The 14443-nt window shown below is 47.3% G+C and overlaps 1 protein-coding gene across 1 annotated transcript; it reads right to left on the bottom strand.

Moving 5' to 3' along the window:
• Positions 1-3118: 3118 nt before the first annotated feature.
• Positions 3119-13246, bottom strand: REELD1 (reeler domain containing 1). The gene is made up of 7 exons (XM_048303324.1): positions 13223-13246; positions 11807-12027; positions 10791-11013; positions 9014-9165; positions 8008-8302; positions 7290-7353; positions 3119-5207 (listed from the first exon to the last, which is right to left on the bottom strand). The coding sequence occupies exons 2-7, from the start codon at positions 12024-12026 to the stop codon at positions 4614-4616; spliced, it is 1548 nt and encodes a 515-aa protein (XP_048159281.1). The 5' UTR covers position 12027; positions 13223-13246; the 3' UTR covers positions 3119-4613.
• Between the last annotated feature and the right edge of the window lie 1197 nt (positions 13247-14443).

Genomic DNA, 14443 nt, shown 5'->3' with positions numbered 1-14443 from the left:
TGATGAGTGCACAGGTTTTCAAACCCTCCCTCCACCCGAGCGCTCCCCGCCGCGGCGGGACCGGCCCGGGAGAGCGGGGCCGCCATCGCCGGGACAACGCTGCCCCCTGGTGGCGGCCAGCGGGAGGGAGGAGCGGCCAGCGCTGCCCTCCGGGAGCACCTGGGGATGGATCCAGCGGCGTGGGCCTGCATGGATCTGCCCGGGAACGCAAGTACTGCACGTTTCCTGCCCGGAGCCACGCGGGCAAAGACTGCTGCAGGCAGCCGCTGCCTCTGACACGTCGTGTTGGTGCTGCCTTAGACACTGGAAATTACTGGTGACACCTCAATTCGACTGGGTTAAATATTTTCCCACTCCGGGCCGTGTGTTTGCACAGGAAGGATCAGTAAGTCACGTCTGCTGCCATTCCCTCTGCACCAGTCGCCCGATGTCCTTGGTACCTGGCCGTCAGTTCTTAATGTACATCAACATGCGCTGATATACAGCCAGGCTGATCTTTGACTCGCCTTTGGAACAGCGACACATTTTCTCAACAACAAATTATACTTTGACATTAGAAGGTGGCAATCTGTAATGGATATTGCAATCTGAAGATTGAAAGAGACTATCTGTGATCTTTGTCCTCAGCCGAGTAAGCTGGAGTCTCTCTTCCCTCCTACACGTTATTTGATTGTGGGACATAACCTTGGGATGTACTAATAATCATTAGTCAGAGCTGATGTATCTGTTACAGGCCTGCCCTGCTCGGGGAGGGAGACATTCTTTAGAACAGCAGTAAATCAGCAAAACATGCACTTAAATATACAGTAAAATGTGGTTTGAGACACGGTCCTTCATACATCATGTAGCAAAATGTTTTATTGAGAGTCACACACACACTAATGAGGAAAGAGGGCTGCTGAGATGAGACCTGTGCAGGGGAAGTGGTTTGGTGGTAGGAAGGGGCTGGGAGAGATCTCTGAGCAGCTCCTGGTCCCAGGGGAAGTTGTGACTCCCCAAGTCCTTCTCTGCCCTCTCATAGCCTTGGACGAGCTGGCAGGAAAGAGGAGAAGGCAAAGGATGGAAGGGAGCCCTGCAGAGCTGTCCAGACACAATGAGCCTTAAGAGCCTGGCAGGGGCAGTGGAAGGGTCCAGCTTGCCAGGAGGAGTGGGGGTCTGTTTTGCTGTTTACCAGCTTTGCAGGTCAGGCTGCTACTTTGTCATTTGTTTTTGCTGCTAAGCAGCTGTCTTTTTTGGAGCTGAATGTGGCAGGAATCATTAGAGCATCTCCTTTTCTTTTTTACAGGCATTTGTAATTATTATTTAAATCTAAGTGAATAAATAACACATGCATCTGCTGAATGTTTTACTCTCTGGGTTCCTGACCTTATTGCTCTGCCTTCCTTGGTTTGTGTGGTCTTGAGTAGTTGCAGAAACTGTGCCAAAAGGTCCGGCCAAGCCAGCCAGCCAGATCTCTGCAATGCCTGGGGCCGCATCCCACACTGATCTGGGAGAGCCTGAGCTCGCACATCCCTGCTGACCATGACTGCTGGGCCCACAGGGCCCTAGGGCATCTCCTGTGAGTCTTGTCACCCTTTTTGGAGCTGACCAAATCAGTGCATGTCTGGCCTTTTTTGCTTACTAGTGACAATTCAATGCAGGAAATGTCCATGATGACTTAACCAAGCTTTGGATGAACTGTCTTGCTTAGTGCAACCTCTCCACGTTACATTTTGGTTTTTCTAAATTTTTTTTTTCATGAGTTAGGATAGCTCAAGCATTGCAAAGGCATTGGGTTTTAAGGCAAAGACATTTTCACTGCCAAAACTATGTTCGATGCCTTTTTGTCTGGTGGGGAGATAGGCTCAGGATGATAGGTGTGCATTAGCTGCTTTCAGTGCTTCTGACCCCAAACCACATCACTTTGCTGAAGGATGACAGCCTGACATGGGCCATAGGTGACTGCAGGCTGAGCTGCCCTAGAGGAACTGTGATCCCCAGTTCCAGCAGAATGTCTGAGACCAGCCCAGTCATGCACCTAGAGAGGGAAGCAAGGCAAGTTTTTCACTTGTGTCTCCAGTAAATATTGGAATGGTTTGTGCCTTTGTTTTCCTAATTCTGTCATTTTTTTCTCAGAAATCTGTTCCAAGCATGAGCACAGACTAATTTCTGTATAAGGCAAGTCAGTTAAGAATGGGGATGTTTGAATGGTTTGCCTTTTAATAAATTAACCAGTGCTCATGTTTTTAACAGCTTTAAGAAGAGATAAGACCTCCATTCTTCCTGTCATGGCAACTACAACAAGCGGAACATCATTCGGAAGTCAAGAAAAAAACACAGGCACTTTAGGTCTCAGCCAAGAGAGCCGCAAAGTAGCAAAACTCATTACTAATTCAGAGGAGCTGTATCCCTCAGAGCTCACCATTACTGATCTTACTAATATTAATACTGGAGCACAGGAATTTAGCAGAAGGCAGGGTCTGGCAGAAGGCAGAATTGAGTTGAAGTGCCACTCTCCCAATCAAACACCTCCATTGCTCCAGTCAGCCTGGTAAGAAGCAGTGCTGGGTTGTGGGAAAAGATCTGAGGAGAGGAAGGTTCTGGTTTTATAACCATAGCAGTCTGGTAACATTAAACCTAGAGAGACAGTGAAAGAGGCCATAGGTATTTGTAATTTATTCATAAACAGCTATGCCATCATAAGAAACTTTTTAAAATAATATGTGATAGTTCTTTAAATATTTAAGAGTTTGTTGACCTATTTTCTCAGTTAATTAGGATTTTTTTTTTGGCTGCATTAACAATGACTTGAATGCAGTCTGTTTTAGTCACTACACAGTTCAGCTACACTGGGTTAAAGAAACATGATTTCTTTCTAAGGCACATGACACAGGAGAGGAATGCCATTGTAAATGTCTAGATGTGTGCTTAAAAACCTGGAGACTTACTAGTAGGTAGGGCATAAGCTCAACTTAGTGAATATAAAACCATTCACCTGGCATCCTTCTGAGTCCTAAACCAAACTTTGTCTTTTCAGTTACAGCACTACCCTTGTTTTTTCTGCAGCAGGGGGCTATGGTGCAGTTGCCCTTCTCTTCAAAGTGCAATGGTCAAGAGCATCAAGTTCATCTCTGCAAGCTGCATTTGTGAGTACACTTCTTTTCTTACTCATTTATTTTGCCCAGGGCTTACTGGGCCTAGAAGTAAAGTTGACAGAAATTTGTCCATGTGTGCAGCACAAATGTCACTGATCATGGTGCAGCAGAAACCAGCTCTTTTTGAATGCTAATGGAAGGCACTATTAGCATTGTGCATCTGTGCATCATGCTGGAGCTGGAGCAGGAGAACTCATGTCTCACCTGTCTCCTCTGAAGTCAGTGGTGAGGTAAGGGAGGATTTGAGAGCAGGGCTGTGACTGACTATCCAGCATGGAGATGGGCAACTAGTTGGAGATGGCCACAGGGCCCTCCTGACAGAGGGGAGGTGGTCACCAGGCTGGCTGGGTGAACCATCAGAGTCCCATCATTATCTGCTTGGCTCAGGGGGATTGCTCTGGGCTGTGAATTAGGCTGCATCACCAAAATGTAAGTTTGTCCCCCACTACACGGCTTGGGAGTGATCAGCTCTGAGCTGATCCACCCTAGAAAAGGACACCAGAAGGGTCAGTTGCTGCTCTCTGAAAGGCTCTAAAATGTACATCTCAAGAGGATCATTATCAGGTCTATTTCTGGCTCTTTTAAAGCTGCAGTAAAATAAAACTTTACCCTTGCTGTTGTCACCTCTCCTTCTTAGGAGGTGTCCAGGATCATGCTTTTTTCCAAGGATTGCTTTAGGGGCCTCCTGCAGAAAACCACATGGTCAGAGAGAAGTTTGCACAAACTCAGAACACAAGGATGCTGTTAACTTCCCATGCAGCCTTTGCAGGGTATCTCCAAAGTGACCTGAGAAGGGTACTTCTCAGTCCGTGTTTCTGCACAGTGTCACTGAGCTGACTCAAAGTAAAAGACTAAATGAATGTTGGCTGTCAGGTTTCAACAAGCTTCCTCATCAGGTGCAAATGGACAGGACAGATTTTCTTCCATTTGCACCTGATGAGGAGGCATGTTTCTCCCCCAAAAGCTGGTGTCTGCCATCCTGTGTTTCACTCCCATGGATCAATTCAGCGTTCTTGGGATCAATGTTCTCCACTAATGAGTTATTGCTTTTTATTTTCAAATTGAAACTTGAAATCTTGTGGCAAATATTTGTCATCTGAGGGATGCCAAGTGCACAGAGTCAAACTTATAAGCTCCTAAATGAGAATGGTTAGGTTTATATCACGGGTTTGTAGTTCCTAGAAAGAAATATAACGCTAGAAACTTTTTTTCTGAGATTAAACAGGAGTCAATACCACAGTGGAGAGGAAGAATTTCTATTTCTGGCTACACCCTTAAGGCAACAGAGAAAGTATATGTCATTGCCACAGTGACAGCTAATGAGCAGATATACAATATTAATTGCAGTAAGTGTAACACACTGAGCAATCTATCAGCTTCTGTTTTCTCAGCAGCTGCAGTTTGGATACTTTTGCCTAACACCTCTGTCTGAACTGCCTGCTTTGGGTTTGTTTGCCTATATGGCAGCACACAGAGGCTCTAAACCACCATTGTCTTCTTCCCAGTGCTCGAGGGGCTGACCCAGTTGTACTCGGCTTGCACCAGCACGAAGCTGTTCTCTCGGATCTTTCGGAAGTGCATCACCTCCCCATTTTCTGTGACGGTGATGACGTCGGGGTCGGGCTCGCTGAAGGACACCTCAGCCCGCTTGTGGCAGTGCTGGGCACAGACACAGCGCACGGCAGCTGCCAGTGCCAGGCCCAGCGCGGCTGTGCCGACCAGGAGGATGCCAAGTTGGGCTGCAAGGAGTCGGGGTCCTCTGCCAGGGCCTTCCCCTTTCCCAGGAACAGCAGATTCAGGAGCTGGTCTGGTCACCCATGGCAGGGTATTCCCATCTGCCTCCTGCTCATCCTTGTCCTCCTCCCCTCCGGTCCCTGCCTCCTCTGGCTGCGGTGCCAGCTCTCTTTCTGCTATTTGCCTTGAAGCCGAGGACAAATTGCTGGCAGCGTTGGCATCGCCCAACCAGGCTGTGGTTGCAGCAGTGTCACCCAGGTGAGTGTGTATGTGCAGGGCAGAGGGAGACCCTGTCACACGTAGGGAGGCTTTCAAGGTGGTCCCACTCTCGGTACTGCCCTTTGAAAGCAAAAACACACCAAAATGTGCAGTGAAGGAAGAGAAAAGGAGGCTGATTAAGTTTTCACTACTTACCTCATGGAACACTTCAACTCTCTTTCTGATGCCCATGTCTCCCTCTGGCTTTAGATTAACTCTTCTCTATTCCCTGTTTACTCAGTGGCTTTTAGAAAACAAAGCAGATGCAACCCTGCTCCATCCATACCAGAACTGCCATGGGAGGGACAAGGCACTCCAGTTGGTTCCAGGGGCAAAGGCAGTGTGGGTTGGAGGGGCAAAGGTGAAGGGCACAGATGGAGAGGAAGGTCACAGCTTTCTTGAACTAAAGGTCTGCGGTTCCTGTTGTGGTATTTTTCATAGGCATCATTATCACAAAAAGAAATCACTTAATAAACAGTTCCCACCTTGAGTGGCTCCAGGGTCGTGCTGAAAGGGCAGGTGTGATTTTCTCAGCCAAGCTGCATGTGTAGGGTCACATGGACCCACTGGGATTCAGTATTGCCCTTCTGAGGCTATGGAGTGGAGGGACATGGGAGACTTGGGATGATCTTTGCCATCAGCAGTTCTGGGGCATTCACATACAACCTATAAACCCCCCCGCCAAAGCCTGTCTCGCTTTCTCAGTTTACACAGCCAGTTAGAAATCTGCCTTGGCTCTCCGTGTTGCTTAACCACCCATTTTAGTGGGAGTGACAGTTCCTGCCCACGCCTGTTTCTAGGGACTGTCTGGTTCCATGCACCTTATTTTAACTGTGACAAAATGCCAGCTGCTCCATGCCAGTTCTGCAGCCCAGGCTTTGCTGCAGGTATCATCCAAGACTAACTGGGAAACAAGCATGCAATTTAGGAGGCCCCCAGTGAATTTTTCCATTCCCACTATGCACCTGAGCCCCCATCCAAAACCTGCAAAATGTACTGGAGTTTTTAATTTGGCTCCACTGAGATTTGGATCTGGCCCTCAGTAGCTGGCACCTCTCCAGCCTGTCCAGCCCAGCAGGCTTTTTCACACATCCATTAATTACACCAGAGAAACTCTCAACCTCTACCATCATTAGTGATTTCTAAAGCTTCCTGGGAAGACAGTGTGACAGGAGCACAAAGCTGAGGTAGGAGCCCTGGCAAACTGTGAAGCAAAGTAGTGGAGGGTCAGAGCATCCTTTGTGGAAGGGGTGGTTTCTGAAGGTGCTATTAAAATACAGTAGTAAATAGAAGACTTCCAGTGGCTGAACTGCAAACTGTAGAGTAGCTGGCTGGCAAAGTTAGCATTGCATGTGTATGGATCACTTGCCCTCAAAATGCAAACGCCATACTGTCAGGATATACTGCAGGATTTGGGTCTTTGGGATAGAAAATGGAACTGCCTCACAAGTCCTCGCTCTATTTCAACTCATTTCTCCTTTCTTTTAATATTCCTCTCCATTCTTGCCTAATTTCTCGGTATTTTTGTTTCATTATGCTCTTCTGGCCTTGCTTTGTGCAATAACTCTTCCTTTCCTTTGGTTTCCATCTACTGCCATTTCTTCACTTTTCTCCATGGCTATGCTACGTGCTCATGGTACACCTCTCCTTTACTTGTTCTCTGTCCTGTGCCCCTTCCTAAATATTTCTGCCTCATTCTGTGCTGTATGTCCCCTTTTGCTTTTATTTTGTGTGAGATTATTTCTTTTCCTCTTTTGGCATCCTGCAAACCAGATCCAGTTCTTTCTCCTTGTATCTTTCTTCTCTTCATCACCTGCATAGTGGATTTACCCCGTTAACTCTCTAACCCATATCTCTAAACGCACACATTTCCAGCAGCCTGTAGTCATGTCTACATATGGGAAAGCAATTTTTTTTATAGTGGGCCTCTTAAAAACCCAGGCAGTGGGCTCAAAAAAAAGCTAAATTAGAAAGAGATATAAACCCCAATTTCCAGTTAAGGTAAAAAATTTAAAACTTTTAAGAGTCTCAATGTAGTTGTAGCCACTTACAACACCTACATGGGCTGCTTGGTGCTGTGACACAGTAGAGAGGTTTTACCCTCATCTCCTCTGAGACCTTTCTGTCCTTGGAGGAAGTGTCCTCCCCGCCCCTGGTGCTTACCTTCCTGTTGCCTGTACACATCAAACACAAGTGTGGGGTGGCAGCACTGGTAATACTTCCTGCTCTGAAATATGGACAGAGGAAAGGCAGGGTTAGCAAGTGACACCTGTGGCTCACACCACCAAGAAGTCCTGCTCCTTAGAGCAGTTTTGGAATGCATGCAGTCAATGCAGATCAAACAAGCTGTATTTTTAATTACACCTGATCACTGATTCCTATCCCCATCATTTTCATACCCACAGTATGAAATGTTGCATGAAAGCTCATGCAGCCCAAACCTTCTAAGACTTCTGAGCAGACATCCTCAAGCCCAAGTTTCATAATTGCTTTGCATCCTTTTTTTTTCATTTTCCCTGCAGATGGAGAAATAGTTCGGCTGAGTTCACTGTTTCACTGAATATTTGTATGCACTTTCAGAAAAATGTTGTAACAGTCAATAGGTTTTTTCACATTTTTCCACCACCTGGCCAGTCCCCCACTGTGCTGAGCAATGCAGTGTTGGGTTCTTAGGAGTTTTGGATTTTCTCCCTGTCACTGTCTGTTGTGTGCAATATCCAAAGGATTATTTCTCAAAATCTCAGCAAAAAGCACCCTCTCACCTCCCCCCTAGACACAGACACTTTCCTACATCTTCCTTGTTCATCTGCAGGGAAACTAATACTATTTTCCTTCCCCACAAGGACTGGAGAAATAGCTTTTCCCACCATGCAGTTTTTACCCTTTGAAGGTGCTGTAGCTGGAGGCATTGTCCTGGGAGAGGGAACCTTGCAAGGCATCCACCATTCCAACACGTTGGGTGGGAAGGGATGGCTCCAGCCCCCAGCCTCTGGACCGGATGCCTCTGGACCGGATGCCGGACACAGCCCGCGAAGTCTGGGCCGGCTGCTTTGGCTCAGTAACAGGATGAGTGTCCGACCCCACACCAAAACCTGGCTCCGGTGCTGGTGTTGCCACGATGCCAGTGGGGCTGGCAGGCAGCGGGGAGCCAGTGGCAGCTGCAGGAGAGGTGGGACCTTGTCCAGCAGGGAGACAAAACAAAAAGCAGGGAGAGAGGAGCAGAAGTCTATTGTCTTCAGTTTGTTTATTTCAAATCCCGCTCGGTGCCAAGGTTTGCCAGGAACGTTCATAACAGTAACTCTTTTATTTTCATGTCACTTTTTTTTACAAGGGAACCCACATGGAAATTAAAGCAGCAAAGCTTTCTGCCTATGTAGTGGTCAAGTAAAATAATTAAAACTCAGCCTTGGTGCCATGCCAAAAATGCTTAGAAATACATCTGAATTGGGTACAAGTAAATTCTTGGAGCATCTTACTGACCAAAGGCTGCATAAATACAACTAAATATATACCTGGAGGGCAATAGTCACATTTAGAGACAAGTAAGTTCCTCTGTTTAGGCAACATTGCTAATTGCACTTCCTTCTCTTCAAGAGCTGAGATTTTAGGTAAATTATTTTAAGGTTTGCGTTGAAATCCTAAGATCTGGCAACCCTGTTTAACTTTCTGGTGCCCTCCTTGGAACTGGCTCCATCACCTCAAATGCTGACCCACGCCCTCACTTCAATGAGCTCACCATGGCCATCACTGATCTCCTCGACAGCCAGAGGAGTTAAACAGGTCCCCTCAGCTTGTTTGGGCCACTTGTGTCGGACATTTGTCCAGAATAAGCTGTAAAACTACTCTGCAGGGGTGCTGGTAAGAAACCTAGGGTTTTGCTTGCATACCTGTAGGGTGAGGGTCAGCTGGTGCCTGTGAGGGTGTGGAGGCTACAACGTCAGGCTTCTCGTCAGCAAGAGTCTTGTTTTGTCCTCCCTGAGCCACAACAGCAGATTCAATCTTTGCCCAGTAAACAAAGTATGACTGGACTATGGAGATGCTGTTAAAACATAATCAAGCAAGAATTTACTGGTTTGATAGCACTAATAAAACGTCTGACTGTTTAGCTAATCACAAAGACTGCCTTAATCTGAAGAGAGAGCCAACGCAAAAGTATTTTAAAGGATTAGTCTGTCATACGTTTTCTCTTACAAATAAAAGATACCACGTCCCATAAGAAAGGTTCAGGGTGAAGAATCACCATTCATAATTTAGATCAGCCAAAAAATGTGTGGGAACTTAAATAAATTTTTTTACAAAGTCAAAAGCTGTATTACATTCATCATGTTGATAGAAGTACATTTGTAAAACTTGGACTAGCTCTGTTTATAATCTTCTGTAGGCAGGGAAACAAGAGTGGTATTTACTAATTAAAATAAACCAATGTAACTTGTACAAACAGCAGAATAGGTAAGGGGAAGAAAAAGTCTCTCTTCTCAGCCCTCTGATATTTGAGCCTGCCTAATCCTCTGCTTTTTGTCAAGTGCCAAAACTGTGTTGGCCAACCTTTAACTTCACCCAGAGAGCCTTATTTAAGCTGGAGATTTTGGGAGAATTTCAGCTCAGATTGCTCAGCTGCTTCTGCGAATTATCTAAGGGGAAACCAACCTGGGTTTTCCTGTGCCAGATGACACTTACAAGGCATTTTTAAGCCTAACAAGGCATTTTTCCAGATGCTGTGACAGTGTAAATAGGGAGAGTCTGTCAGATACCAGCTTGGAGGGTCAAAAGCCAGAGTGTGAAGGAAGTATCAGAGTGGGTAGCTAGGACTAGGTCTTGTTGGGATTTGTTTGGGTTTATTTGGGGGTTTTGTGAGTTTAATAGTAATTTTTTAAACTTTAATGGTATTTTCTGATCTAAAGCAATGGCCAAAAATTGGAAATACCAAGCAGCAATATTTCTCTTTCAATGAATTTTTCTTGAATCATGACGAGATGCTCAAGCCACAGTACTCAACAGGACACTTAGGTTTTGGGAAGCAGCCAATGATCTGGCCAAGCAGTTTCTAAGTGGTTTTGTAAAGTAGAAATATAACAATTTAATCTCTTTTGCAATGAAAAGCCACTGTGCTTCCTCTAAGGCAGTCAGAAGATGTTTAATTTCATTCCAAATCAGAACCAAACTACTTGGACAGGTTGGGACTTTGGTGCAAAACAGAGATGTCGAGTTTTGACGGTGCTCACTCTCTTTCTATTGTGAGTAATTCTGTTTACATTTAACTTTTTGTAAAACTATCCTTTTTTTTTTTTTTAAGAAGTGAGATACGAGATTATCATATAGGCAGGGAAGTCCTATGGGCTGTGTTATTTACAAAGACAGGCTACATGGTCACAGTTCTCACTTTATGCCTTAATATTTCTCTTTCCTCAAATACTTAAGCTGTCATCTTCCAGTGTGTCTATTCTGAGAAAACAGTGACCGTGTAAATAAAAAGCAGCACTACCCAGCAGATATTAATGGTGATTTACGTACCAGCTGCGATACTGCTGCAGCATTTGGTAAGTATTTAGCTGTATTGGGTTCAAGATACATAAAGCACTGTGCTGGACAAGTACGATGGAACCATAAAGCCAAGCCTGTTACTGAGAAGACACAAATTCTGATTAGGAGCCAGCATGTCCTTACAAAAACTTGATGTCTCCAATGGGTTGGTCTGGTGCTTTCCATACGAAGGACAGGTTTCTCTTCAGTGACTTGTCCGAGTGGGTGACTGTGTCACCATCTTCAAAACAAGTCAGCAGCTTTGAACCAGGAGGCAGGAAGATGAATGTGCCAGCAATTTCGTTGTTGGACACTTTGCGAGCTTGCAGCATAAAGCCCATGTAATCCCGGGTGCTTCTCACTGTCACTGGAAGACAAAACACGGGACACAAAGGCATTTGTCTTGCTGTTATGAAGTGAATTGCCTGCAATGGAGTTCCCAGAAAAAAAACCTGGGGCAACGCTACTGAAAACACCTTACTGTCTCTGTCCTCACAGTCTGTCTTGGACATGCTGGATACAGAAGGCCAGACTTTTACCTTTGGTTTTTCAGTGTGTAATTGCACACAGGATTTGCTTGAGTCTTCCCCCGCATCTCTCCTTGATGATCAGCTGTTAACCATATTGGATCTGGCAGCATACAGCCATTTTTAAGGAAGGAGGTTTGGACACCACTCTGTATGTATGCAAAAGCTCATGTTCTGCTCTCAGAGGGGTTTTGTTTTGCACAGGGATGAACAGGCAAGTGGCCAAGCTGGGGAGTGATGCCTCTCAGCTCTGTCTGCATCTGCCTCAGGAGCAGCAATGCCAGGGATGGCGAATGCTGCCAACCATGCCCAAGAGTCAGGTGAATCACCCAGACCCCTTTGAGTGGTGCAGAGGGGCTGGGAGGGTGACTTCACCCACTGGAGGTGCTTCTCATGTGCCATTGCATGTAATGAGCTCTGGTATGGTTGAGACACAGTTGAGATAAATGAATCCCATGCAAAGCACCCGTGCTGCAAACAGAATTCCTCTGTAAATATGTCCTCATGACGAGAGGTGTTGTAGCTCACTCAGAGCAGTTATCCCTCTTCCCAGAACTCAGAGAGATTAATTCCATTGCTTGAGATTAATTACCATGTATTTTTCAGACGCAGGAATGAGAAGCTGTTCCTTACCTGGCACCTTATCTCCTGGGAAGTAGAAGGACACGTTGGTGTGGACAGTGACGTAGTTGTTGTTGGAGCTGTGCAGCTGCACCCTCAGGTGCCTGGGCATCATGTCGGTGCAGGCGGAAAGGCTCGCGCCCTGCGAGAAGGCGGCCGTGTAGGAGACCAAGCACAGTGTCATGCAGGCCCAGCCAACAATGGCAGTGTGGGCTCTCCCACCATCCTCCATCCTACAGCAGGAAACAACGTGCAGTTCACTTCAAAGCAGTGGCTTCCCGAATGGTACCATTGATTTATCTCATCTCCAGAGTCACCCTCCCCCCTGGCTTTATACAAAAGGGAATAAGTGATTTCTGTGGCACCTGGAGCCACTTTGGGAATCCGCAGCATTCACATTCTGAAGTAAATTGTTGAGGCTGTGGGAGAGAAGAGCCCCCCACAAGAGGATGTATTTCTTGTGAAGCTGCCCATGGAGGGAGCAGCCAGAAAAGATTTACTCTAAAGAGTCTTGTGGGTTTTAGGAGGAGAAGCAGGCTCTGTACAGCCACACTCAGCACCCTCCACCACTCCCAGCCCAAATGTACAGCCTGATCAATGGGGGAAACATCTGCCCCTTGGACCTGCAGAGCTGCTGCAGGCCCCATCACATGTGGGGCTGGTGCCCGGCGCTGGGTGTCACAGAGCTGCGTCCCTGCGGTGACAGCACAAAACACATTTCCAGATTGACCAGAGTGTTGTGCCATTCTGCTTTTTCAAAATGCACTTTTCAAAGTGAAGCTGAAGGATGAGTGTGTGCTATTTATTACAGTAGGTATCGCAAGGCAGGTGCTTCTGATTTTAATGTAGCACTAACATCTTCTTTTCAACATGCAGCCTTTCCTGCCTTAGATGTCATTACACTTAGTCAGTGAGTAAATGTAAATAATTCAGAGGCAACAGAGGCTGAGGAGGTCTAGCTTACACCTCCCTCTCAAACACTTCTGAAACTTGCCAGCTGACTAATATAAGCGCCACTGTGTGCGAAACAGTTCATGCCCAGCCTAAAGCAGCAAGCAGATGGATGCAGTTTAACCTTCCACAGCCAAGCATCCTGCCACTCCAACCAGTTGTGTGCCAGAAGATGCTCGTGGGAGTCATGGGAGCCTTTGCTAACTCTCCCAGCCCTGCTAGACCAGCGGCAGGATGCCTACTCTTCATGGAGCCAGCCTCCCCTCTGGGTACACCTAAACCTCCCTTGCTGGATAAGATTTCTCGCAGGAGCTCATGGAAGTGGCCCCGAGCAGCAGCCCTTTCCCTTGGGTGTTGCCCCGGCTGTGCCGTTTCCCATCCCAGCCCCAGCCGCCCTCCTGTGCCCATCCCCGCAGGGGAGCAGCGCTGCTCCCTGGGGCTGCCCGGGCTCAGGCTGCCGGTGCCGCCGGCGCTTACCTTGGGACGCGTTCGCTGCCGGGCTCGCTGCCACCACTGCCCTGCCAGCCTGCCGGAGACCCATCCTTTCAGGGACCTTCCTCGCCTGCTCCTCTAATGGGAAGTGCAGCAGCTGTTACTGCTAATACCCACCACCCACAGCAGTTCTCTGCCAGTGCCCAAATCCTGCTTTAATCATGTTAGATTTTTTCTTCATATCCTACACCTTTTTTTTTCTTTTCTTTTTTCTCTTTCTCTCTCTCTTTTTTTTTCGTGTGTGTGTGCGTGTGTGCGTGCGTGTGTGCGCGCTAACTCTCCAAGCTTCTTCAATGCAAACAAAGGCAACTAGTGGAGAAGGGAGGGGAGACCCACAGCAAATCATGGGGTTTGTGTGGGACACCCTGAAACTCCTGTGCAGAGGCGCAGGATGATGGGACTTTTTCTTCCCTGTTACCCTCCCCACACATACATCCCCCCTTCCATGCCAAGTCACATGAGTTCCCTCCATGACCCCTGAGCAGTGTGCCCATCTCTGATGCTTACATGGGATTAATTTTGTCAGTAAAAGCAGAATTTTGCTACAAAGGCTGGGAAGGTTCATCACATGTGCCAGCCTTGCCAGAAGGAGCCATCAACACCCCACAAATCCCCCGAAGCTGGCACAGGGGACCAAACATCTGATAAGTGTGACTGTCCCCCAGCACATGAGCTGTATTCACGTCCTGGCTGTCAGCCCTGCTCCTTGCCCGAGCTTTGCTGCAGCTGTGCTGGCAGTCGGTCCCTGGGTTTCCCAGCTTCTCAGATCCACCTTGTCACTGCAGACTGTTCTGGTGATCAGGGCTCTCTGATGACCCTGGCCACTGTCACTAGGCTCGCCCTGCTCCCTGCCAGTGGCTCATTTCTGCCAGTGGTGCCTTATCTGTAATCCTGTTTGGGATCTGACCAGTGTGGGAATCTGTCCAGAGTGGGCAATCCTGGTGACCTCTGCCTAGGGCACCCCCAAAAAACAGGGGGCAAGCTTGCAGATGCTTCACTTATTAGCACTGTTCCCATCAGCCTGCCCTGCTCTACAGCCTGTCCTTCAGAAGAGACACAAGATGCTGGGCTGGTGCTGAGGTTCTGCTGCTGACAGCCCAGCTCTCAGCTGTTTAACTGGTTGGAAAGTATGGAAACTGGTGGTACTGGGCTCTCATCAGCCTGCTCTCCTCTGCATTTGAAAGAGGCCTTAAAATCACTGAATTT

The sequence above is a fragment of the Corvus hawaiiensis genome, chromosome 5 (genome assembly GCF_020740725.1).
Source record: "Corvus hawaiiensis isolate bCorHaw1 chromosome 5, bCorHaw1.pri.cur, whole genome shotgun sequence".
Classification (NCBI taxonomy): Eukaryota; Metazoa; Chordata; class Aves; order Passeriformes; family Corvidae; genus Corvus; species Corvus hawaiiensis.
This window is presented reverse-complemented; position numbering and strand designations above follow the sequence as displayed.

What these genes read in the sequence shown, in the direction of transcription:
- REELD1 (XM_048303324.1), bottom strand. Translation starts at nt 12,026, where the DNA reads ATGGAGGATGGTGGGAGAGCCCACACTGCCATTGTTGGCTGGGCCTGC. An exon ending in CCCAGGAGATAAGGTGCCAG is followed by an intron (nt 11,014 to 11,806) that starts GTAAGGAACAGC and finishes TTTGTCTTCCAG; the next exon opens with TGACAGTGAGAAGCACCCGG. An exon ending in AGCTGACCCTCACCCTACAG is followed by an intron (nt 8,303 to 9,013) that starts GTATGCAAGCAA and finishes CTGCTGGACAAG; the next exon opens with GTCCCACCTCTCCTGCAGCT.